The 23,758-nt window shown below is 47.8% G+C and overlaps 7 protein-coding genes across 7 annotated transcripts; 4 read left to right on the forward strand and 3 right to left on the reverse strand.

The window, feature by feature from the left end:
* Positions 1 to 803: 803 nt before the first annotated feature.
* On the reverse strand, positions 804 to 2,150 carry CTRU02_207851 (trichothecene 3-O-acetyltransferase; the record flags this gene model as incomplete). The annotated part of the gene is made up of 1 exon (XM_036733796.1): positions 804 to 2,150. One exon carries the CDS (start codon positions 2,148 to 2,150, stop codon positions 804 to 806), a length of 1,347 nt encoding a protein of 448 aa, XP_036574470.1.
* Positions 2,151 to 6,263: 4,113 nt separating this feature from the next.
* Positions 6,264 to 7,697, forward strand: CTRU02_207852 (uncharacterized protein; the record flags this gene model as incomplete). Its single annotated transcript, XM_036733795.1, has 1 exon — positions 6,264 to 7,697. The coding sequence occupies one exon, from the start codon at positions 6,264 to 6,266 to the stop codon at positions 7,695 to 7,697; it is 1,434 nt and encodes a 477-aa protein (XP_036574469.1).
* A 1,986-nt stretch (positions 7,698 to 9,683) lies between these two features.
* On the forward strand, positions 9,684 to 11,778 carry CTRU02_207853 (fungal specific transcription factor; the record flags this gene model as incomplete). Its single annotated transcript, XM_036733794.2, has 3 exons — positions 9,684 to 10,560; positions 10,660 to 10,891; positions 10,947 to 11,778. 3 exons carry the CDS (start codon positions 9,684 to 9,686, stop codon positions 11,776 to 11,778), a joined length of 1,941 nt encoding a protein of 646 aa, XP_036574468.2.
* Positions 11,779 to 12,232: 454 nt separating this feature from the next.
* On the reverse strand, positions 12,233 to 13,857 carry CTRU02_207854 (3-octaprenyl-4-hydroxybenzoate carboxy-lyase-like protein; the record flags this gene model as incomplete). The annotated part of the gene is made up of 3 exons (XM_070204970.1): positions 12,233 to 12,772; positions 12,818 to 12,956; positions 12,992 to 13,857. 3 exons carry the CDS (start codon positions 13,855 to 13,857, stop codon positions 12,233 to 12,235), a joined length of 1,545 nt encoding a protein of 514 aa, XP_070061503.1.
* A 534-nt stretch (positions 13,858 to 14,391) lies between these two features.
* On the forward strand, positions 14,392 to 14,982 carry CTRU02_207855 (3-octaprenyl-4-hydroxybenzoate carboxy-lyase UbiX; the record flags this gene model as incomplete). The annotated part of the gene is made up of 1 exon (XM_036733792.1): positions 14,392 to 14,982. One exon carries the CDS (start codon positions 14,392 to 14,394, stop codon positions 14,980 to 14,982), a length of 591 nt encoding a protein of 196 aa, XP_036574466.1.
* An 83-nt stretch (positions 14,983 to 15,065) lies between these two features.
* On the reverse strand, positions 15,066 to 17,332 carry CTRU02_207856 (uncharacterized protein; the record flags this gene model as incomplete). Its single annotated transcript, XM_036733791.1, has 4 exons — positions 15,066 to 16,152; positions 16,205 to 16,866; positions 16,924 to 17,227; positions 17,274 to 17,332. 4 exons carry the CDS (start codon positions 17,330 to 17,332, stop codon positions 15,066 to 15,068), a joined length of 2,112 nt encoding a protein of 703 aa, XP_036574465.1.
* A 426-nt stretch (positions 17,333 to 17,758) lies between these two features.
* On the forward strand, positions 17,759 to 19,266 carry CTRU02_207857 (MFS monocarboxylate; the record flags this gene model as incomplete). The annotated part of the gene is made up of 5 exons (XM_036733790.1): positions 17,759 to 17,793; positions 17,859 to 18,069; positions 18,123 to 18,902; positions 18,961 to 19,058; positions 19,113 to 19,266. The coding sequence occupies 5 exons, from the start codon at positions 17,759 to 17,761 to the stop codon at positions 19,264 to 19,266; spliced, it is 1,278 nt and encodes a 425-aa protein (XP_036574464.1).
* Positions 19,267 to 23,758: the final 4,492 nt, after the last annotated feature.

Raw genomic sequence — 23,758 nt, forward strand, 5'->3', positions numbered from 1 at the left:
GTTGCCGATTGTTTTCGTAGCGCCGATTATGGTAGTGACTAAGCTGCCTGTAGTGAGAAATGTGCCGAACTGAAATCCCTGGGCCAAGCCCGTTGTCTCTGTCAGTTGCAGGGGCTATAGTATGTCTTCCAGGGTGTTGGTAGGCTCCCCAGTAAGTGACTTGACATAATCTACTGTCTGTGCTGCCTCTGCTCCCAGTTTCATCCGCTCAACCCTATGATTAGTAAACTATGCAGCGATCGTAATTAGATAAAGGCGATATATAGAGTGGTACAGGAACAACACGGTTTGGTAAAAAAAAAAAAAAATAGCACGCTAAGGAACTTCCGGAACAGATGTTCTGTGGGTGCTCTATGGGGAAACGCCCGCGGAAGACCGAGTTCCTGATCTGTTGGATTCGAAGCTCTCATACATGCCGAGGAGTCCGAGCCCAAAGTAAGTCTGATGTATGTAAGCGAGCAAGAGATTTTTCTTCCCGTCACACCCATGACAGTTAAAGAAAGCAAATGTTAGAGCTCATATGATTTAGTTATGATCTCCATGATCCTCATCAACTGAAGCCATGTCCTTCATGCAGGGACAGTAAGGGCAATGACGATGGCGAATGAAGGTAGAGGTCACTACCAGTTTTGCAGTTTGGTATTCAGGCTTCTTTCAGACAGCGTTAACACGCGGCGGACGTGCCATGAGATGGGACGGTGGCAGAAAAATCCGTGACTGACATTCTTTACACCAGGACCGTGGTAATTAAACCATTTATCCATTCTTGGCTAACACTTTGAGGGAGAAGATATATAAACTACCTAGCCAACATATGTTCCCAATGAGGTAAAATTCTCATCGGCTCTAAGCATTTTCATGTCCTCATCTCGCAAACATGCCGCTACCATAATTCCACCATCACGAGATTTAGGCATTATAAATGTCAGACCTTCCACTGTATTACACCGCGGTTTCCGCACAGCCTTGGGGAATCCCAGTCCCAGATTGAAATCAATCTCAGCACAGTTTACCTTCGCCCATGAGCTGATTATAACGTCTGCTGACAGATCGAGTTCCGCCCCAAAAGAAAAAACAGACTTGTCTTTTGCACGACTGAGAAATGTCGCAATAGCCCGAGTGTGATCTCCCAAATCAGAGTGCGTCGGGGCCAGGGCTGAGCGAAGGTTCGATGCTAGAAAGCTAAGAGATTCTTCGACGACCCTTTGAAGGGTGAATTTGCTGTACACGTTGCTTTGAATAGGTCCAGGATAGGTTGAAGGGATGCCGAGATGCTGCCGTACGTTCATAGCTCGCATTACAGTCGAAGATACCTCTGAAGGCAAGCGATAAAGGCGAGCGCGGGATATTGACTTCCATAGAAAGGCGGTGAGAGCATCATCGGTAGAGACGAAAGAAGATTGTGTGAGTGACTCCAAAGCTTGCGACTTTAGACTCGCCAAAGATTCTGGTGGGAAGAAGAAATAGGCCCAAACACATTGCGGAGCTGACGCAGGTGGTTGACCAGGAGCGCCGAGAGACACCCTAGGCTTGACAATGTAACGATCAAGCTCGGGACCTGGTGTGTATGAGTTGCCAAGTAACGGAACAATGTTTCTTCGGGCTATGTTGCCGGTCAATACTTCTTTTTCGCTAAACTCTTCTCCATGGCAAGCTTTTGAAAAAAGATGAACGACGTGGCCTAGACCAGTCATGTCCATTGTGTTGTGTTGAGCGACAAAGGTGAGGATAAGGCCCGCGTCTATGAAATTTGCCTGCACAAGGAAAGCTGGGGCTGGACTTGGAATGTCTGGAAATATTTTACGTGGAGCAATTGCGGCTTCATCGAGCATGCTCATAGGAAAATTGGCCAGCCGAAGAGCCTCCATCGTCGGAACTGAGGAGTCATGTCGATGGTCCTTGACGATAAGACGATGAGCGTCCTCTGGTGTTGTGAATGTGAAGATGCCCGAATTACCGTTACCTGATCCTTCATTGGTGACATCAGAAGCAAGCCATGGGAAGCTAGTGCACAGTCTCTCCAGACCAGAGGCTAACAATTTTGTGATTGCAGGGTACAAGGAGGGATCCGGTACATCGAAGCAAAAGGATAACTGAATGTTGATAGTAAAGAATGGCTGTTGCCCAAATATGTCCAAGTGCTTGTCCATTGTGGCATCAGCGTGAGAATTCAGTCGTTCATCGTTGTCAGTCTTTTGTGCTATAGCAAACTGTTGTCATATATAGTAGGCAGTGGATTGTTAGTGAGGCAGATGCGCCAGAGAGACGAAAATATGTGATGCACAACTGGACTAGCTTTTCAGCCATTTGAGCTTGCAGGCCCTTATCAAACCTACTTCTCCGAGTGTCTCTGGGCTAAGCCTAGTTGAGACTCTCCGAGTTTTCTAGCGCGCTCGGCTGGTGGCCGGTGGTCAACAATGCAATGTGAAACGTAACTCATGATGAACCACGATGAGTCATTCTGATACAATATTAATTTTTAACACATGATGGAGCGAAAGTCCGAGGCCTTCGCATCGATTGTCAAACTATTCGCATTGCTAACTGCATAAATGCCACCCACTGCTGCGAGGAATCAAGTACATTGAATCTGCTTCTCCTCATGACGAATACAAACTGAAGCCGTATTTATTTTACCTTGTAATAGAAATCTGCAATGGTATGTGGTCTGTCATCCAGATGCTACTTTTAGGCGCTTCTTTCACGGCCAGCTTATTTAGAGACAAAATTACAGGTCGACTAGGTAGTTTGGTAGACACAAAAAAAGTTTCATTACATGCGAATGGCTGTGTTCCTCTTGTGAAGATGTATTTATTGCTTGTCGGTAGTCAATAGAAAACAGTAGAAATCGTGGATCTGGAATGAAAATGTCTTAGCCTACAGATCTCCCAGTTACTATTCCCGTACCGTTTCCTAAAGCCGTCTAATCCGACAACAAGCACATATGTTGGCAATCGGAAGTTGTCCTATTTGTAACTATAACGATCATTTCGTCTTGAGCTATCTCGCCATGATGCTTTTTCTTCTTTTGAGCTTTGAAGTGAATGGATGAGAAGACAGATCTATGTAGTCAATGGTCTCACCTGGCAATGCTTCACACGTCAGCCACGATCCTTGACACACGATACCCTAAAATGCATCATACCTCTTTCCGGTATGCTCGCGGCCTCGCTTTGTCTCATATTGTAGTGTTAGACCTACGAGAAACGGTAATGACTAGTGTTTGGTTTAGAATTTGTCCGGCAACGATGATCTCACACGAGATGCGGTGATGGGCGGATGGGTGAGTTACCAACGCCATTACGAGCGATTCGGTCTTTACGTAGCAGGACAAGGACAAGAGCACGCTGTAATTTGTGTTCATTGGTTTAATTCCTGGTCCGAAGAATCTTTAGTGCCCATTTATAGCGATCATTACACAACATGGTCACAGTTTTCGCACGTGACATTGCCATCAGCTCAGGGCAACCAAATGTGCTCAAGGCCACCTATACCTGTAAGCCCCTGAGCTCCTCCAAGTCGGCCTTCCCGGCAAACCCACATCTCTTGATCATCGACGCAGGACTCCTCGCACGCTTTCGTCCTCTCGATTCTCAGCACTCCTTTCGGCCTCTACGAGGCCACTTTAACTCTGCAACCACGATATCCGCGATGTGTAACGGATTCACAATCTCCCGCACGTCTGCCGTCGGGCTCCAGTCTGGCCGTTTTATCATCGGATTTGCCGTCTCTTAACCCAGCTAATTTGCCCGAGGAGGCTGGCTACGAGGTGCCCGTAGCAAGTCTCATGGATAACGCTCGGTGGCCACTGTCAGAACAATATTCTTTTTACAACCAACCAGTCGCCGAGGATTCTACAGTGCAACAGGCCATTTTGTGGGAGGAAGAGACATGGAACCCACAAGAACATGGCCCAAATACAGAACCAGTTCATGTGATGCAAGAATTTGCCCCCCGGCCAAGTATCCAACTCCTCCCATTCACTAAAACAACAGCTCTTCTGACGTTGGACAGATTTGATGCCTCTTCAAAGCCCGTCTGAACCTTTACTCACACCCGGTCCACCCTCTCTTACCGAAGTTGCCTCTTCCAACAGCATCCTTCTTACTTCAGCCATTCCATCCTTCTCAGCCGGCTCGAAATCGAATCCTGATACGGAATCCCAGGCTCCCCCAAAGGGATCGCTCAAGAACCGAGACGAAACTACAGAATTATTGCTGAAACGCCAGCGTAATACCGTTGCAGCCCGAAAATATCGTCAGAAAAAGACAGACCGTATTGAGGAGTTAGAGCAGGCACTCCGGGACACTATCAAGGAGAGAGACGAACTGAGATTACTTTTGGCAAAAAGCGAAGCTGAGAATGAGGCAATGAGGCATTTTATGAGTACGAAACAGTAGTTAGTTTGACCACGTTCTGGAGGTCGTCCCAGACTCCAAATTTCCCATAAACTAGAGGGCCATTTGCATGCTCCAAGTCGAATGCCTGAAACCTTTCTCGAGAACAACCTCGAAGTAACGAATTGTTTATAAAAGGACCTGTTGAATTTCCCAATCATGCAGGGGATGCCGCATTCAGAGAGGTATTGTGCTTAATTCCCTGATAAGAGCTGAGTCAACCGCTATTACTCTGTTTGTAAGTATCATTAAGAGCTGCGATGTAGCATTCTGGGACAACCTTGTCTTCACTACTCCGTATTACGAACAAAAGCTGTGAAACTTAATCGACCTGAGCCGGTGCGGTTACTTGCTGAAGCCGTTCCGTGGGAGAGTCGGAGGCAGTTTCGGAGGTCTTTCGTCCATCTCCAAGAAAATGAATCGAGTTTCTGGCAAAGCTAGGGCTTCCCATCGACGATGGGAAGTTTAAGTCATTTGCATAAGCGGTCAGATACCATCCTTACTTACTGGTGGCTTATGTTAAACGGACTCTTAAGCAATGAATGACAGTTAATAACGCGGATAGAACAATGAGATGAATCTGAGAGAGCTTTAACTGAAGCTATGTAGGCCTACGTCAACACCATAATGGCGGTCTCTCGGCTAACCCCAACATCAAATTACTTTACTGTCCTGCCTGATGTCTAATAACCAGTATTGTTATCCGAGATGCTCGCATATTCGCATTTCGGCCTAAATTTCGCGATGACTCATGTTGTATACACCAGAGCAGACCCATGCAAAGATTCCCTTGAGCCATCCCTCGACAGGAGATAACCTTTGGACCCAGACCCCAAGAGATTCAATCTCGTCGACCAGACTCAGCTTCCCAGCTGCACTTTATGTAGGTAAAATTTAAGCTAATTGCTAGAAGTATTAGATGTGGCCATGATATCACACAGAAGTAGAATATCGTTGCTCACACTTTGATGTACCTTGGGTATAATACTAACAATATAACGAAACCGAAGGTAGTGGAGTTTTGATTTTTCTTTCCGCTCGTGCGTAAGAAGTTGACTATGATGTAGCTTGTTAGGTACTAACTCACGCGGAAGAATCCAGTAGTGTTGTGTGGCTGTTGGTCTTTTAACGACAGCTTTCAACTTCTAGTCGAACTCCGATTCTAATTCGATTCCTCCGTCTCTGATCGATCACAGTGACATAGCTATCAATGGCGGAAATCGCGCAAAGCTGGCCGACGGGCACTATTTTGTAAAGCTGGCCAGTATGACATGGTGTGCAGTTTGCCTATTGCACTGACCCAGATGTCATCGAGGAGCACAAAGGAAAAGAAGCGTTCTTGTCGCGCGGATAAGCTGGCGATCAAATCGACCCGAAATAGGGCGTAAACGACTTATGGGAGTCGGAGCGTGAGGTTCAAGAAGAAGATGCAGCGCTCTTCAGTTCACCTTACCTACCCATAGCATCACAGCAGCTGTAATATCTATTTTAGTTTTCAATTATTACTAAGTGTAACTAATGAACTTGCTAGAATATCTATGAGTTTATATAGCTATACCGAAGCTGTACCGTCCTTGATTCGTTTTCCCTCCCACCCCGGGATCGGTAAGACTCCCGGCCCGGCCCTGACGGAAGCGGGCGAGGTCTCGGGGAATTTCAAGCTTTTGCGGGGTGAACCCGGGGTAAATAGCCAACAGCTGATCAGCCGGAGCTAGCTGCAAAGATGCGGGGATGCCAGACCCGACTCTTGATGACTCCAGCATGGCTGTATATAAGAGAGGAGAATTGAGCCATCAGAGAGCTTCGAGAGCTTCAAAAATCAGTGAATAGTCTCGAGTGCAGAACATTGCTTTTCATTCACGACCAATGGCGTTGCTCGCTCATTTGTTCATGATTGCTGCGGCATTCGTTACCGTAGCAAGTTGTGCATCAGCTCTGCAGATACCCCCCATTCCAAAGGAGGTCAAGCAATCTACCTCCTACACCGTTCGCGTTCGCGAAGCCGGTGGAGAATGGCAATCCGTGCCCGCCTATCTAGTCAACCTCCACGAGATTAACACCACTACCGGAGGCGCTAAAGTCCACCCGAGCTCCCTAGTCATGTTCGATTTTGACGGTGGCGTAGAGATTTCGGTGACGTACAATGAGGGTACCATCACCTCCCCGCGAATCCGGCCAGACTCCTACGGCTTCAAACCCGCTGTTCAAGGTAACACCTTGATCTTTACTCTCTCCGAGCCAAAGGACCTCGTTATCCAGACGACCAGTTCCGTATTTGACGTCTTACATCTTATTACCAACCATATCCCAAAAGATATCCCAAGCGAAAATGACCTAGGTGTAATCTACTACGGTCCTGGATACCACACTCTCAACGCCACCCTTAACATCACCTCGGGCCAAACCCTGTACCTGGCTGCGGGAGCTGTCGTCAATGCTGCAGTATCCCTTGACAACGCCACATCAGCATCTATCCGTGGCCATGGCGTTCTCTATCGTGCTCCAATAGGCGCCATCTCCGCTCAATGGTCAAAGGACATAATAGTCGAGTCTATCACGGTCATAAACCCGGGCCACTACACATTCAACGCCGCCGAAGTCAATGGCGTAACCATCCGCAAGCTCCGCTCCTTCAGCGCCATAAAATGGGGCGACGGGATTGACCTCTACAGCAGCAAGAACGTTCTTCTTGACGGTGTGTTCATGCGAAACTCTGATGACTGCATCGCGCTATACAACCACCGGAACGACTGGTACGGCGACAGCGCCAACATTACAGTGCAGAACTCTGCTTTGTGGGCGGATGTAGCACACGCTATCAATATCGGCACCCACGGGAACTCCATCAACCCCGAGACGATGTCGGACATCACTATCCGAAACGTTGATATTATGGACCACCGGGAGTTCCAGATGGGTTACCAAGGCGCCATTGCCATTAACCCTGGCGACAGCAATCTTGTCCGGGATGTACTCATTGATGACGTCCGTGTTGAGGATTTTCGAATGGGGCAGCTAATTACCATGATGGTCATGTACAACCAGAAATACAACACGTCGCCTGGTCGTGGCATCTCGAATGTCACGGTAAGGAATCTTGTTTATAATGGGAGTAACGCTAACACGGCTATCATGACGGGTTACAACGAGACGAGGGATATCGAGTTCGTCAAGTTTGAGAATCTCACGCTTAATGGGTTGCGGATCAGCGACGCTATGAAGAAGCCCGGGTGGTACTTGACTTCAGACTTTGTTCCGATGTATGTCAATGAGCATGTGAGGAATTTGACATTCACTTAGGTGGTTTTCTGTGGCAGTCGAATGTTTGATGGTATTTGTCGGACTGAACTCCATTGTCTTTTCTGCAGTAAACTACCTACTATTATTATGTATTAAACATTATGCTGGGAGTAGATCTTATCCAATAACACGGGTTTAATAGGAAGATGACGATTCTGTCTCGCTCGTTCCTTTTGACGCCGCAATGCAAAATTATCAGTTGTAGTTAAAGTCCAGCTCTCACTATGATGCAGGCCACCCAAGTTAGGTCCACCTTGGTAACATTGAAGTTTAAGCAGCGATGGCCAGATATAGCTGGGGTTTTCGACGAAACACGCAGAGTAGCGGCATCGAGAAAAAGGCGTTATGGACTAGTTATACGGCCTACGGGAGAAGCGGCCACTCCGAGGGAACTCGAACGGGTTGTCGACCGCCTGTCAGCAGACGAGCTTCGATTGTATCTCCGTTTATCGACATCCCCAGCGACTCGGGTGTATCAGTGTCGTAAACGCGCGTGTTGTTGTACCAAAAGGAAAAAGTGTCTCCCGAACCACGTTGGCTCTTGATGTATAGGGACATCATCGTGCCGAGTCCAACATCGTAAGGTGTAAGGTATTGGGCGGGAGCCACGGAAGATGATGCTTCACAAGCAAAGTGTCAGTAGTTGCATGCCACTTTGATCGAGGTCCGCCGCATTCTACTCACCTTGCCTCACACAAATTGACACCTTGGGAATGCGTTGAACACTGAGGACAGACTCGTGAGTGACCAAGTCGAACGTATCAGCAGCTAGTTCTGCTTCCTTTTTCGCCCAGGGGATTTGAATAAGTAGTCTGAATCGAAGTTCCTTGGGGATTGCAAAAAGACTTTGAGCCGTCTCGCGCAATTCAGAGTAGCTGGCTGGCCTAGGAATGACGATGGTACGGGATCCGTAAGAAATGGTGACGAAAGATGTTGGGTTCGGCGACTGGAAGGTATGTCCTGCCTTTGGCCGATCCATTTTGCGTCAGAGTAGATTTTAGGCGGTCTAGGTTCGTTATATTGTCGCTTCGGCCGACGAGATCAGTAGTAGCGGTTGAAGACCCTAAATTCTGGAAACTGCGGAAGACAAGGGGAAAAGTAGTAGAGTAAACGGCAGCGACAGTCTGCATATTTTCAATTGGAGAGACCAAGGAAGGAACACAAAGCAAAAGGAAAAAAGGGAAGCCACTCCTGTCGCTTATGAAGAAAAGAAGGAACCAGTCAAGGTAGCAACTTCCTTAATGCAATCACAAAGTCTGGAGACGGTGAACGCCCGAGACTTACTCCAGTTGGTTTGCGTGAATGAGACAGTTAATCTCGGTCAACATGGTCGCGGCTTCATCAAAATCTCAAATTCATAATACGGCGTAAGCCTGAGCCTGCTGTGATACGCCACAACCCGTTAGGTCTTTTTATTTTGCATTGATTATACCCGTGTAAATGAATATCTCATTTTAAATAAATTTAGGAGACGTTGATTAATGGTAACAAATATCTACAGACAAGAAGGAGCAGTGAAGGATCGCAACATCCCGTGCAGAAAGTGAGTATTGGACGATGGGAGAAGGCGCCTTCAATAGTAGCCGAATTGGGAAGCTGCAATCGATACGCCACACGCCGCCCATTCAGAATCAAATTTTAGCATTCTGGTTTTTTCTTTTACCTTTTTGCCCTCCCCTTACGATTTCGTTCTCCAATTTCCAATTCCATCATGAAGAACAACTCGCATTTTTACGTCGCCCACGGCCAGTCCATGTCGAAGTTTCTCCGAACCCCGAAATCGACGCCAAGTGGGTCCCATTTGTTCACCCAACGTCATTCCAACCTAGATCAATCTGGTGATGCCGCATCAGACGCTCATCTCGCCTGCTAAACCAGTAAGCATTCACTGAATCGTTATCCCGCATTCTCTATTGTACTACTTTTATTGAAACTACTACACTTTGTTCCTTCGTTATCTCCGAGTTTTGTACCTGCTGGGAGCCAATGGACGGCTCACTACAGGATACTCCGAGAACTCCGAAAGGAGGTCAAGGTACCCTGAAGGAGCTCCTCCGGTCCCGCCAACGAACCCAGAACGGCGTTCGTGGAAATCCTAAATCATGCTTACCATGCCGAGAACGAAAAGTTCGGTGTAGCAAGGGACAGCCGTGTTCAACCTGCGAGAAACGAGGCCATCCAGACCTTTGCGAATATGAATCTCGTACTTCACTCGACAGAGCCCAATCGCGCATTCGTTCAAGAACACCGCGTCTTCCAAGTTCCATGTCACCAGAGAGAAACCATCGGGGAAGGGAGAATTCTGTTTTAGACGCTGAAGCCTCGACGAGACTCTCACACGAAAGGCCTAGCGTGGATGCAGCCACTCCTCCGGACTCAGGAGATGCCCACGGTCATGGAGCAGTACCGACAACCGGAACAGCACCGGCCAGTCGTCGAGAAATATCGTTCTTCGCTGATAGCTCAGCAGTTAACATGGTGCGCCAGCGTTCACCACAATCAAGAGATGACCCTGCTCGTCAGTCGGCATTTGAGACTGGCATCTTGCCATTACTTGGCATGAGCGATATGTCTGGCTCAGCTACCCTTTCTTTCAGTACTTTGCCTAGTGACCAAGAAACTTTCAGACTGTTTGAAGTTTACCGCCAACGGGTACAACCTTTTCATGTAATAACATGCAACTTGAGCCAAATCGAAGAGCGAATATGCGCCCTCGTCAATGCGAGGGCAACTAACCCACGAGAAGCCCCTGGTTCACTAGTAGACCCACGCTGGCTCTGCTTACTGCATGCGATTCTGGCGTGCGGGGCTCAGTTCTCAGATATGCCATTGACTGAACGTACATTGCTGTTTCAGAAGCATAGTTAGTCTAACCAATATCTTTCGGTTTCTTGTTCCTGCCGAAGCTACTTGTTACTCTTTGTTCTTGTCTTTCAGGTACTTTTCTAACTATGATACCCAGCAACACACGCATTCGATCTCCTGAGATGCACAGACTATTTGGCAAACCCATCGGCGCAGGCAATCCAAACCCTGCTGCTTCTTGGAAATGCCCTACAGAATGACATGAAGCCTCAAGCGGCTTGGGTGCTTGGAGGAACAACAATACGGCTTGCCCAGTGCTTAGGGCTTAATAAAAAGCCTGATCGATTGCCTTTTGCATCAGGTGATCTAGAGCAAACAAGATACCTGAGGTAAGTTAGTCCCTCAAATACAAGAAGGAGCAAGGAAGTCTCACCGTAGGATTAGACTCGCCATCGTCTGGCAGGATGCCCTTTTGGCGCTTGCTTTCCGCCGCTCTCCGGCTTCGCAAGAAATGGACTTTGAAGAAGACCTGCCTGTTCTCACTAAATCACCCGATGGCGATGGGCTCTCGTATTTGCACGCCATGAACTGGCTTTGCCACGTCACGTTGTCATATATATCCGTCCATCAACGGAAAGCAGACCAGCTTTTGCAAATACTGGAAGATATACACTCGGTCGAACTTTCATTATCGGCACATTTGATTAACCCTCAGAGGGGCACCTCCTTTCGACAGCTACAGGAATACTATGCTTTTGAGCTCCACAAGAATTTCGTCATTTCTACGCTGTGTCGGCCCTTCATCTCCAGTGCTGGTGCTCGTCAACTTGATGAGGGCGAACGACCGGTTGTCTTGGAACGATTTCGGGATTCACTCAGACGCAGTGTTCGTGCATATGTACGCTTACGTTCAATTACTGGACATGCCAGACGATCTTGGGCCTTCATTCACAATGGTCTAACCTCTGTTCTTCTACTGAGCTTAATGCGCGAAACGAGGTATTTGCCTGAGACTCGCACACTCCAGGATGAGATGGTTGCCAGTCTTTCAGAAGGAGACCAAGACTACGACAGATCCAATCATCTCTCTGATACACACAGGAAAGCACTCAAGGCTATTCAGACCCTTCAGCGCTTGGCAGGCCGGGATTTAAGTTCAAGAGGGGGTAACAGAGGTTTCAATAACACAAATGATCAGTGTTTAGACACTCGTGATGGCAACTCTGAGCCAGTTAACGAGCAAGATCCAGGTCTCTTCATGCAACAAGATAAGTAAGTAAATCTTCTTATCAAAAGTCTTTTTGTTTGGGCTAACCGGTCAGCTTTTGGGACATGAACGGAACCGACTGGTCCTTTCCTATCAACTTCGATCAATCTCCGCTTGGCGCGTTCGATTACATCATGTCTAACGATATTCCAAATGGCAACGAGTCATTCCCTCCAAACTTTCCCTAATCATGTTAGCCTTTCGTTTATGTACGTTATTGTCTAATACTCTCTTGTTGTGAGGCAGACCGTACCATCTTCCAGCAGTGTTCCATGAAAAGAGAGAAACGATGGTTAGCATGCAGCGAGAGGTAACCAAACCCAATAATGAGACAATAAAGATAACAAAAGTACGGCATGACAGTCGCTTGCACAATTTATTTCTACTGACAGGATTCTTGACATTGATTAATCAAAATTGTCCATCTCATGCTTTCTCTATTTACGCATTTCCCACCCTTTCTCTATTTTCTGTCCGTGAAACCCAAAGTCTCCCATCGGCTGAGGACCTTAGCCTGCAATTCCTCAGGAAAAGATTCCTTAAAGTCTGCAGCCTCCCAATTCTTACCCTCGATGTATTCGATCGGCAGCAAGCAATCTGACACAACCTTTCCTCCGTTGTGCTTATCACCGTTGCCATGGGACATGTAAGGAATCAAAGGGAACCCACGGACGTTCTCAAAGTTGTACTCATCCAACCCAGGGCGGCATCTAGTGGAGAATGCCCAGATAACATCCTTGAAGTTGTACACATCGATGTCCTCTCCGACGATGAGAAGGCGATGAATGGTGTAGCCCACCTTGTCGTTGAAAACGATGTCACCAATCGTTTGGCAGAAATCTTTAGCCGTAGTCTCCATCGCACGGAGTTTCTCCGTGTCAATCTGGAGAGCAACCCATGTTACTTGTGACTCGAATGGCGAGAAGGCTTCTTTGACTGGGACGCCCTTGGACTTGAGAAGGAATCCGATTTCGGCAGCCGCAAGGGGTCCGATCATTGTGTGCTTCTTTGGTCAGCATTTGTTTTAGCGATATGAAGTAATGCTTACCGTTTCATCCGTCAATCTGCCGCAGTTCGAAACAGGCAAGATTGCATCCTTGCGGTGGGTGATTCTATCAACTCTGTATTTTGGCTGAGGTCTGGCCTCGCCAGGGAAGACATAACTAACACTCATTAGCCCTGGAATTGACAAGTAATCTTCCACAAGAAAACCTAGACTCACCCGTGCATCTCGCCAAAGGGCCCCTCTGGCGCAGTCTCCGTTATGGAGCAAACACCCTCAAACACAATCTCGGAGTTGGCCGGCACATAGAGATCGTTGGTATCGCACTTCACCACTTCCAGTGGCGTGCCGACCAGAGAACCGATGTACTCCGCCTCGGAGAGCCCGCCCGGCAACGGCATGCTCGAAGCCATGATGGCCGCGGGCGGCACTCCAAACACCAAGGCCCAAGGCATATCCTTGCCCTCCTTCTTCCACATCTGGTGGATCTGCCAGATGTGCTGCGGCTCGATAATCAATCCGGCAAGGTGGTTTCTGTCGTGGACCATCGCACGGGCGATGGACCAATTGGTCCACTTGCCATCAGGAGACTGGACAACGTGCATGCCGTAGGTCTGGATGTACTTTCCACCATCTGACTGATGCAGGAGAGGGGCCGGGAGCTTGGTCAGGTCGAACTGATCCGGGGTCAGGCGGATCTCCTTGCACGAGCCGGACTCTACTACGACGGGGGGGATAGGGGTCGCGGTCTTGGCGGCGATCATCTTATCCAGGATCTCCTTCATGCTCGAAGTAGGAGGGAGTCCCAGGTGTCTCGCCAGGCGGCCGTACCTCTGCTTCGGGTCGGCCCGTAGGGAGTTGGGCGCGCCGAGGATACGCCAGAAGCCGTCCTTGTCCTGACCCTTGAGTTTGTTGAAGAGGGGAGCTCGCTCATCGCTCTCGACGACTTTGCGGATTATGGCGCCTACCTCGAGGTTTGCGTCACATTTTTCGTTGATTTCGACGAGGTCGCCGTCGTTTTTGAGAGCTTCCACGAAGGAGCGGAAGTTCATGTGAGGGAGGTCTTGGGGGTTTGTTGATGACATTTTGAAGTTGGTTCTGATGCTTAGAACAGGTATAATGTATAAGTCCTCTTGGATGCTTTTCAGATTCTAGTGATTTATTTTCTGTTCGACTGCGGATAGTCATCTTTCATTTATGTCTCGTGGTGGTCGTAATCCCGTCACTTAGAAATACCAGTGACCCGAACTCACCGAGAATATGAACGTTTATGGGCCCACTCCGATTTCGCCGAGACCATGGGTTTTTGTTAGTCTGCGATTCAGAAAGCTTGATTCGCTTTAGCTTCATCAAAGATAGGTGGCGTCCGATCTTGTGGGTCTCGGACATTCTGTTCATTGTCACGAACTCTCCGAGACGGCGGCAGCTATATCAGATAAATACTCGGGTTTCATGGACCTTTCAGTAGTCAATATCGAATGAGTATTTCATAAGTATTCATATCTCATCGAAGACACAACCAAAAAAAAACAAGTCAACTAAACCTAAATTTCAACAATAGAACTTTACTTATCCTACTCTTCTTCACTTTTCTAGTCACTCAGCAGAAACCATCAACAATGAGAGAAACACAACCTCGCAAAAAGATCATCGTCGCCATAACCGGCGCAACCGGCGCCCAAATCGGCATTCACATTCTCCAGACCCTCCGCCGTCTCAACGTCGAAACGCATCTCATCATCAGCAAATGGGCTGCGGAGACAATAAAGTGGGAAACAGACTACACGCCCTCCGCCGTCAAGGCCTTGGCGGACCACGCATACAATGCACACGATCTCGCCGCACCGATAGCCAGCGGGTCGTACAGAGTAGACGGCATGATTGTCGCGCCGTGTTCCGTCAAGACGCTGGCTGCCATTAACGCGGGCATCTGCGACGATCTCGTCACCAGGGCGGCAGATGTGTGTTTGAAGGAGCGGAGGAGATTGGTCTTGTCTGTGAGGGAGACGCCGTTCAGCGAGATCCACTTGAGGAATATGCTGGACGTCACGAGGGCCGGGGCGATTATTGCGCCGCCTGTTGTCGGGTTCTATACCAGGCCCTCGAGCATCGATGATATCTTGGACCAGATGGTTGGGAGGTTATTAGATTTGTTTGACTTGGATTCGAGGAATTTTGAAAGATGGGAGGGAATGGGCAAGACGACATGATATGCACATTCATGAGAGACGCTAGTTTTGGAGTTGTGGTTTTATTGTATTAACATACCTTATACATGTGATATCTCATTCAATCATGTAGGGCCACAGTAAGAGTCCAACCCAGCAAACAGTTGATCCCAGCCGTATGCTGTAGAAGTATCGGCCACAAGGCCATCCCAAAGTCCATCGAGACCAAAGTCCCCATTAGCCATAGCAATGTTGTCAATCCCGGATTCATGATCCTCGCCGTTCACACCGCCACTAAGGGACGGAGCCTCCTTACGCAAATCATCGAGCACGTTTGAAGAGGCTTCAGGCGGACGATCTGGCTCCGCAACACCAACATCGTCGACTCCCTGCACGCGATAGCGACGCAGCACGGAAGCAAGATTATGCACCAGCCGTGCCGCAACGGCTGAGACTTCCCCCGCCGTCGCAAGAGCGCGGCAGGCCTCCGCCACCTCAGCATGCGTATCTGCCGTTGCGTCCGTGACGGTGCCGGCCCCATCTTCGCATACCCCATGTTGTTTGCGGCTCGTCTCCACCCCCGCGTTCAGTGCCAGAATGGTGCATACCATGAACATGTGGCCTATCACGCACCCTAAACGCCGGCCCATGGCTCTCGTGTTGTGAGATGGCATAGATTGTCTCGTTTGCGAACTCTTCAGCAGACGCGTGGCAATGGAGAGGACGATACGGGCTGAATGAAGACAAATGTCGCGCGATTGCTGATTCGCCGCATCTTGAGTCTCGTGGAGTAAGAAGGGACGATGGAGCCGGGCTCGGCGCGAGTGGAATCCCAAGAGAACGACGTCTCTCTGGAGAGCGAGGTAGGGAGGTGCTCCGGGAGGTATCGGTCCATCCGGTTTCAAGAAGGGCGGAAGCTCGGAAAGGACATCTGAAAAGAGGCGGTCTAGCTGGAGGACTTGGTCGGGGTCTGCGATCTCGGTTTCGGGATTCCCTGGGGCTCTGGCGTCGATGATGGAGCGGCTGATCTCCCCGAGTTGAATCCGTCGAAGGAAGCAAGATAGATTTGTCGCTACATCGGGTGGATGGTTTATCGTCTCGTCTAATAGACTCTCGTCGTCGTCGTTGATGTTTCGTGGGTATCTCACGTTCATATGCCTTGGATGAACGCTATATGTCCCATCCGTAGGACCACCCATAAGGCCAAGCATCCTAGATACAGTTAGCTATTAGGTTGATGGGAGACAATGTGGGTTTGACTTGCCAATCCGTGGCAACAATATGCCACCATATCCTTCTTTTGATTTCCCGAGTCACGGCGTCATTCTGTTGTTCTAGACTCGGACTGTCTACTATGTGAAGAGACCCTTCACGGGCAGCCGCCACAGAACATGAATGTAAGAATCTAAAACGCCCCGAGCAACCCTCAAAGTTGTACACGAGGTAAGATAGTATCACTCTCGCTTGAACTTCTTCAAGACACCCAAGTGTACAAGGCGGAGACTGCTCAAAAATGTTGAGTACAGATCGGACCCAAGTGAGGGCAGTCTTTGTGGCCTCCTCCGAGGATGTGAAAGTGTTGGAGGCCTCGGAATTTCCACTAAAAAAGAACGCGCTGGTTGCAGCGATACCAAGGATTAAAGCCGCGTGCGCAGGGTTTGGGTCCTCGCCTTGGGATAGGCTGGTGTAGAACGCGTTGATGACAGACCTGGTAGCAGGCACGTGGATGATGGGAAGCAAGTGAAAAGGATTGCTGATGAAGTCGTCAAGAAAATTTAGGGCTTCTTTTTGGGTCATGAGCCAGGTTGAAGGTCTTCCGTCTCCAATTTCGGTGGGAGTAAGGCCGGTTGCTGTGGAGGACGGTGTTTTGGGAAACTGGCTGAAGTTGGCAACGCGGTAATCGACCTTGTCATGTGGTAACGAGACCTGCACATGTCAATATGCGGTCATCACTCGCGTCCTGGGTATCATTGGGACACCTACATGGAGACCGTAACGGGTGAACGTAGAGTCAAGGAACTTGGCCGTCTGTTGCCTCTCGCTATTCATCAAAGACCGTCGTGGCAACCGCGACGGCGGCTGTCTCTGCACCTCTCCAACAATGCTGTGATGCCGATCCCGGCGTCTTCCATCTTCTAAGCTAGATGCCGGAATAGTTGATGAAAGGTCCGTGGAAGCTCCGTTCTCCGCGGCGGGTCCGGACCCGAATACCGCTTGCTCCAGCTTACGAAGCCGACCGAGGATAGAGTCATCAACGCTCCCGCTTGGCGCAGGGGCCGATGTACTTCTCACTTAGCAGATCCATTCGTAATATATGCAAACGAGACACATACCTGGCTTGTACAGTAGCTGTTTGCGGACTCGGCTGGCCGTTGCAGGGTAGCCCGCGCATCACGCAGCTGGAGCAAGGATCTCCACGGTCGCATTTTAGCTTCTTCTTTCGGCACGAATCGCACGATACCTGCGGCTGCCGACGGCGCTTTCGAGGGTCATTCGAATCATGTAATGTGCCCCGCTTCATAATTGCGATTTAATCATAGAACAGAATGGTTTACCTTGGGTGGTTGGCGTGCTGATGTGAAGTTTGAACTTGTGCACGTCCATGGATGCTCCACGGACATTCCAGGGATTCCCCGCGGATTATCCGCGGAGACAGGATTCATTTGGTTGGTTGGGCTTACCGCCATCACGACGAAGACCTTCATATAAACGCATGGTTCAGGTAATAATGTAGTCTCAGTTCTATTGCGTACAGAATAAAAATAAGACATAATATTGTTACCAATCCTTAGATTTGGAACCTGAACGCTGAATTATCATGGTTACCCCTCAGCCTCCTCCAGGCTACGATAGGTACTTTTCACCTCCCATGCGTTTAATAGATTAACAAACATCAATTAGTCTAACACATCACCTAGTATCCGGTCGTGGCTTGCAGTATTCGGAGCGTCTTTGTCATTCTTCACCACTGTTGGGTTTCTCAATGCCTTCGGAGTTTTCCAAGAATACTATCAAACCCACCTCGGAAAGCCAGAGTCAGATATATCATGGATCGGCTCCGTCTCGATCTGCATTCTCTATATCGGCGCGCCAGTGTCTGGAATCTTGTGCGACAGACTTGGTCCTACGGTAAGCCCATGTTTCCAATGGTTGAAAAAAACAAAAACTCATTGATGTAACAGATTCCACTCTGTATTGGTAGTGTCGGCCAGCTTCTCGCCCTTTTTATGACGTCTCTTTGTACAGAATATTACCAGACATTCCTAGCTCAAGGAGTGCTCCTCGGAGTGAGCATGTCTCTTGTGTTCTGCCCTCCAGTTGCTGTTGTTTCCCGCCGCCTGCCGCACCGCCGCGGGCTCGTCCTCGGCTTGACCATCGGCGGCTCATCCCTCGGAGGCGTCATCTGGCCCATCATGCTTGAACAGCTCCTTAACCACCGTCAAGTCAGCTTCGGTTGGACAATGCGAGCGGTCGCCTTTGCTATGATCCCGCTACTTGCAATTGCCTGCTTCACGGTGGTGGATGCACCTCCTATAAAATCTCCAACTTCCCCGTCCGAGTCAGCTGGCGATGGCAACGAGAAGGGTGACCAATCGTCGAGCGATGAGGCGCAGACGGAGAAGAAAGCCGACTTTTCTATTTTGAAGAACAAGACTTTCATGCTCCTCTGTGGTGGTCTCGCCATTGGCTACTTTGGCCTCTTCAGTCCTCTCTTTTATGTTTCGGCGTATGGTATCGCTCATGGACTGTCATCGTCAACTGCATTCTACCTCTTGTCTGGGCTCAACGCTGCATCGTTTCTCGGCCGAGTTATTCCCGGATTCCTTGCGGATAAGTACGGTCACTTCAACTTGTGTGCGGCAGCGACACTTTCTGCTGGCATTGTTGGCTTCTGCTGGACTGCGGCTTCATCTCTTGCCGGTATGGCCGTTTGGAGTTTGGCGTATGGATTTTGTTCAGGAGTAAGACTTCACCACGCGACATGATGCGCTAAGATCCCAGCTAATTATACTTGTACAGGCTGTCATGAGTTTGCAAGGCGCATGCGTAGGAAAGATTGCTCACCACCGAAGTCAAGGCTTGGCTGTAGGCTTCATGATGGGTTCGATCTCTGTAACGTGAGTAACTCCTGCTAGCGTTTGGCTTTGCAACCACTAATTGTGCATCGATAGAGCGCTTGTTGGCCCGCCCATTAGTGGCCAAATCCTTGGTCATTCTGGATACTTGGCATTGTCCATGTGGACGGGTGCAACCCTCGTTCTTGGCGCGGTAATTCTTGGCTTGGCCAGATTGAGGCTGAACCGCATCATCCTAGCGGCTATTTAGCTTTCCAAGCTGAAGTTTACTTTATGACACTGGGCTGGGACATAAGGCTGGGTAATCATAGACGACTATTAGATACTATAGAAACATGGGAACTGGTACATTGCATGCAGTTGAACTTGGCATTGCTGTGGTGCTGGGGGTATTTGCCATTGGAGCTTGGGGCGGAGACTATGGAAAAAGCTATAGAATGATTGGAAGTTTGTATTCAAAGAGTCATTACCGTAGCCGAACAAAAAATTAGACCAATCCAGTGGAATAATTCCTTGCTCACACGTTGTCACACCCTGCTAAGGCAAATCTCAAATTTTAAATCACAACTTGTGACCCTCCACAGAATGACGAAAAGCCAGAGGATAAGAGCGACCCCCTATTCTGATAACTGGGCGCAAGCATGTTGAGATGCATAGCTGCCAAAAGAGCAATTTACCTCAACATCAAGCATCTTAAGGTGCCTTACTAGTCTGGGGAGTTAGGCAGATTGGCATTGCCTACACTACGAATTGCCAATCCAGCAATCGTGAATCAAGGCCTTGTACTCGTTCATTGGCTGGATGTGTAACTCTGCCCCATACGTAGATCTACTACAATAACTATCTGTACAGCCAATAGGATCCGCCGTTTCACGAGGACTGGTACAACTGGCTTGGGGCTACTGTGACATGGGATGGTTTTGGTTAAATGAATATGTACGGAGTACTCCGTACCAACTGAACGATCCATCGCTTAGCAGACGAAAACTGTTACATCACTGATATCGCTGAGGTCATTCACGTGCAGCAGGCCCTGTATCGTCTCATTATGAAGGAGCCCAAGGTCACCTCGAGTCTGTCTAATTCGCTGAAGCCTGGCTTGTACGGCGCAGCCTCTGTAGCCCTGGCTTGCATTTACTTTTAGTGAGGCATGTCTCCACCTCTAGACAGTTGCTAGTTTGTATAAGCACCTCACTAACCTTTTCTGTTCACCATAGATTGCTTATTGGGTTGTTATTGGAAATATATGCTTTACACGGAACTCGGCACCCATGTGGTCCTTGGCAAAAGATCAGCGAAATGCGCACAGGGCTCGCCCTTGACTTCGCGAGTTGTCCCAATGGTGGACCGCCGCGGAGACATGACAATGTACATCTTTTTTGAGAACTTTGAATAACATTGGATATACTGATGCATGCTGCTTCAAATACGCAAGGGAAAGTAAATGCATTTTTGTTTCTGGAAATGTCTGGTATGAATGGTTCTAATAGTGATCAGCTAAATGGCTGTATTGCAAGCAAGTTGGCTGCCCATGTTGCTACGGTATCTTACCCAGAACTACCTTACATCGGTATGGTCTATTTAATCAGCATGAACCAACTGGCAAGTGGCGTAATCACACAAAGGCCGCTAGAGACATCTGCGATGTGGTTGTGTGTATACGCGGAAAAACGCAGATGAGCTGATCAGATCGGGTAATCTGCACGTATCCCCACTCCAATGACCCCTGTTGAAAAAGTGTTTACAATTGTCGGAAAAGCATACAGGAGATCTTGCGCTAGAAAGTGTTGATATCCATTGCCCACAAGTTCCTGCCAAAACCTGCTGGCATCACAAACCTTTTGTCGTACTGTCAGAATTGCAGACATTGCAGGATGGGAGGCATTGACTGTTCAATTCTAAACGCTCCTCTTTACAAGTGGAGGAACTCAATTTCGCAATCACAAAGTCGAAGGTGAAAAAGGGCTCTGTTCTAGAGCCGTTTTGAGACGGAGTACCAAATAGATCTGCACCACTTGACAAAATCAAATGTCTAGAAGTCTTCTAGCCACCAAGTCTGGAATAAAATCGACAATATGCCGACACAAGTCCACCTTGGTTGCAGCATAAGAGCCCCAGCTACATGGACCTTGATCAAGGCGACGTGACTGTGTGAGAGGATCCGGCTATTTTAGCCATATTAAGTGTGGGTGGCAGGCCTCGCCGGCCCGTCACGTGGGCTGACGGCCGCCACCACTGGTCTTAGCCAGCCTCCACAGCCCTCTAGCCAGTTAGTTAGTTCTTCCACCAACAACACCACTTTTCCCCATTCTAAGCGTTCTATGCTGGTTTCGCCCACAGGTTATAAGCCTAGCGTTATTCTTTCGGAATAACGTCGTTTTACTTATTATTCTACTCGTCTGTTAATTTTCTATTGATTTACGAATTTTTGCGATTTTATTCGCTTTATTTACCCTTCTGTGCGATTTTCTCGCTTTCTTTCCTTCCTCTTCGCTGACGAATTTCACTTTCTGACGCGATATTAGCTGCCTAGCGCGCACGAATATCACGTAGCACGCGACCGACCACCATAACCTACTGGTTTTCACAAACACTACGGAATTCTACTATAACAACAGACTTTTTAGTTATAACTATACTTTTACTTCGATTCCTCGTTTTTACGAGAATTTAACTATTTTAGCTTCGGTTTTTCAAACTAGCCTATCAGTTTCTCGTATCTTCTATAAGTATTTATTCTTCTCTTTGATTTACTATATTTCTACGGTCGGATCTTATAATTCTACTTATTTCTCGCGTTCTTATATAAGATTCTCCCTCCTATATAATATTTATACTTCTTTAGTACTATTTACTTTTTAATACCTTCCCTTTCTAATAGTATGCATAGGTAGTAGCGAAAGTAAGCTATCTAACGTATAGACACGCCTTTAAAGCTATAGCCTCGGAGAAATGCTTATAATCGAGGTATAACTATAAGTCTATCCTATATTATTATAATACCCTTATTTTTTACTTTAAGATGTTTTAAAACGACTTTAAGACCGTCTTTACGCTTCTCCCTCGCCTAAAAGGTAAATCTAACTAGAATACCTAGCGTATGCTTATTATAGCGACCTTGCAAGGATACGACTTCAAGATATTCTTCGAGACTAACGTCCCTCGCCTTGCTAACCCTATCGCTATAGAGAAATTGAGAAAGAACCGTAACGTTACGTATAGTCTCCTTATAAACGCTAGCGAATCGGTTCTTAACAGACTCTATATAGCGAGTTAGATCGACGATAGAAACCTATACTAGTTATAGCAGGGGCTCGAGAAGTATATTCCGAGAATCTTATAAGATACTATAGCTACCCTTGTTAACGAGTTTGCTAAGACTACTACTAACGATTATAAGATACTTTATAATACCCTTAATCGCTATTACTACTTTAGAAAGCGTATTAAGACTATTTACGGTCGTTTGCTAGACTCCTTCCTTGCTGTTTTTCTTCTTAATTTCTTTAAAAACCGACTTCCTAATATATATAAGCATTTTACCTCGAAAGGCGCTACCTATCCTACGTAGAATAAGGTAGCCGATACGATTTACATACTTGCTTAAGACGAAGATCAAAAGCGTAGTTATGCTACTATTCGTAATATACCTAGAGGCAAGTCTGCTAGCAGTAGGGGTCCTGCCTCTCTAGCCGTTACTACTACCGTTACTTCTACTATTACTAAGGAAAAGAAGAAGTACGACTATTATAACTATAATTACGAGACTACGAAGTATTACGTTACTTACCCTAATCTTATCCCTCTATACTATATTAACTAGGATAAGTTAATTAAAAAAGCAAGAAAGTATGTATATAGCGATCGCTACCGCTAGGATTAGCCTACTTCTGTTAATAATACCTGCTAGACTGTTATCAAAGCGTTACCTACTATCTTAGGCTAGTCTACCCTTGCCTCTATCGCTAGCCTAGCAGTTTTTACTACTACCTACGATAACCTTATTACCTAAGACGATATCGTTCTCGATTCTAGTTATACTACTTTAACCTTTAACAACTTACGATATTTCGTTAAGTATATTAAAAAGAGCGATTTAGTACCTTCTACTTCTGCCTCTAGCGCTCTAGTCTAGTTACTTAGCGTAGGCACCGTCTTCTTCTAGACCTAAGACCCTACTAACCCTAACGTTATTTACGATTAGATACTTTATAACGTTAAGTATAACCCTTCTTGTTACGACCCGTCAGATGCACTTAACAGACCCACTGGGTCGGGCGGCTACGATAGGACATTGATTGATTGATTGATTGATTCCTACACGGTTATGAAGCCGCTCTTATGCTAGCAGCTATGCCCGGAAAGCGGGGTTTGGCAGACAGCCGAAGCATCGACGATAAACCGCGACGCCCCACTTCGCCCTGTTGTTGGATCAGGACCAGCTGTCCCCAAGCTCCCACTATGCTATCTATTCTTGTGTGTTTATGCCCTCTGTTGAAGATTGTTGTCCTCCTGCCTGCTCTCTCGCTTGGTGTTGCCTTCTAGAATCCTTCTTTCGCGTCCTCCTACTTCGGTTCTGTTGGTGCTAGGCACCATGTCTGGTTCTGTATACCTATAGTCTCCCCCCAGCCCTCAGCTTCGTCTCTTTATCTTGTCCGCATCCTCTCAGACTCGCATGTGCTATATCTCAGTTGAATCTGTAAATCTTTTTGTTGCCTCATGCTGGGTTCCTATGTGGCTCT

Source organism: Colletotrichum truncatum (assembly GCF_014235925.2).
Source record: "Colletotrichum truncatum strain CMES1059 chromosome Unknown Contig_0004, whole genome shotgun sequence".
In the NCBI taxonomy this organism is placed as follows: Eukaryota; Fungi; Ascomycota; class Sordariomycetes; order Glomerellales; family Glomerellaceae; genus Colletotrichum; species Colletotrichum truncatum.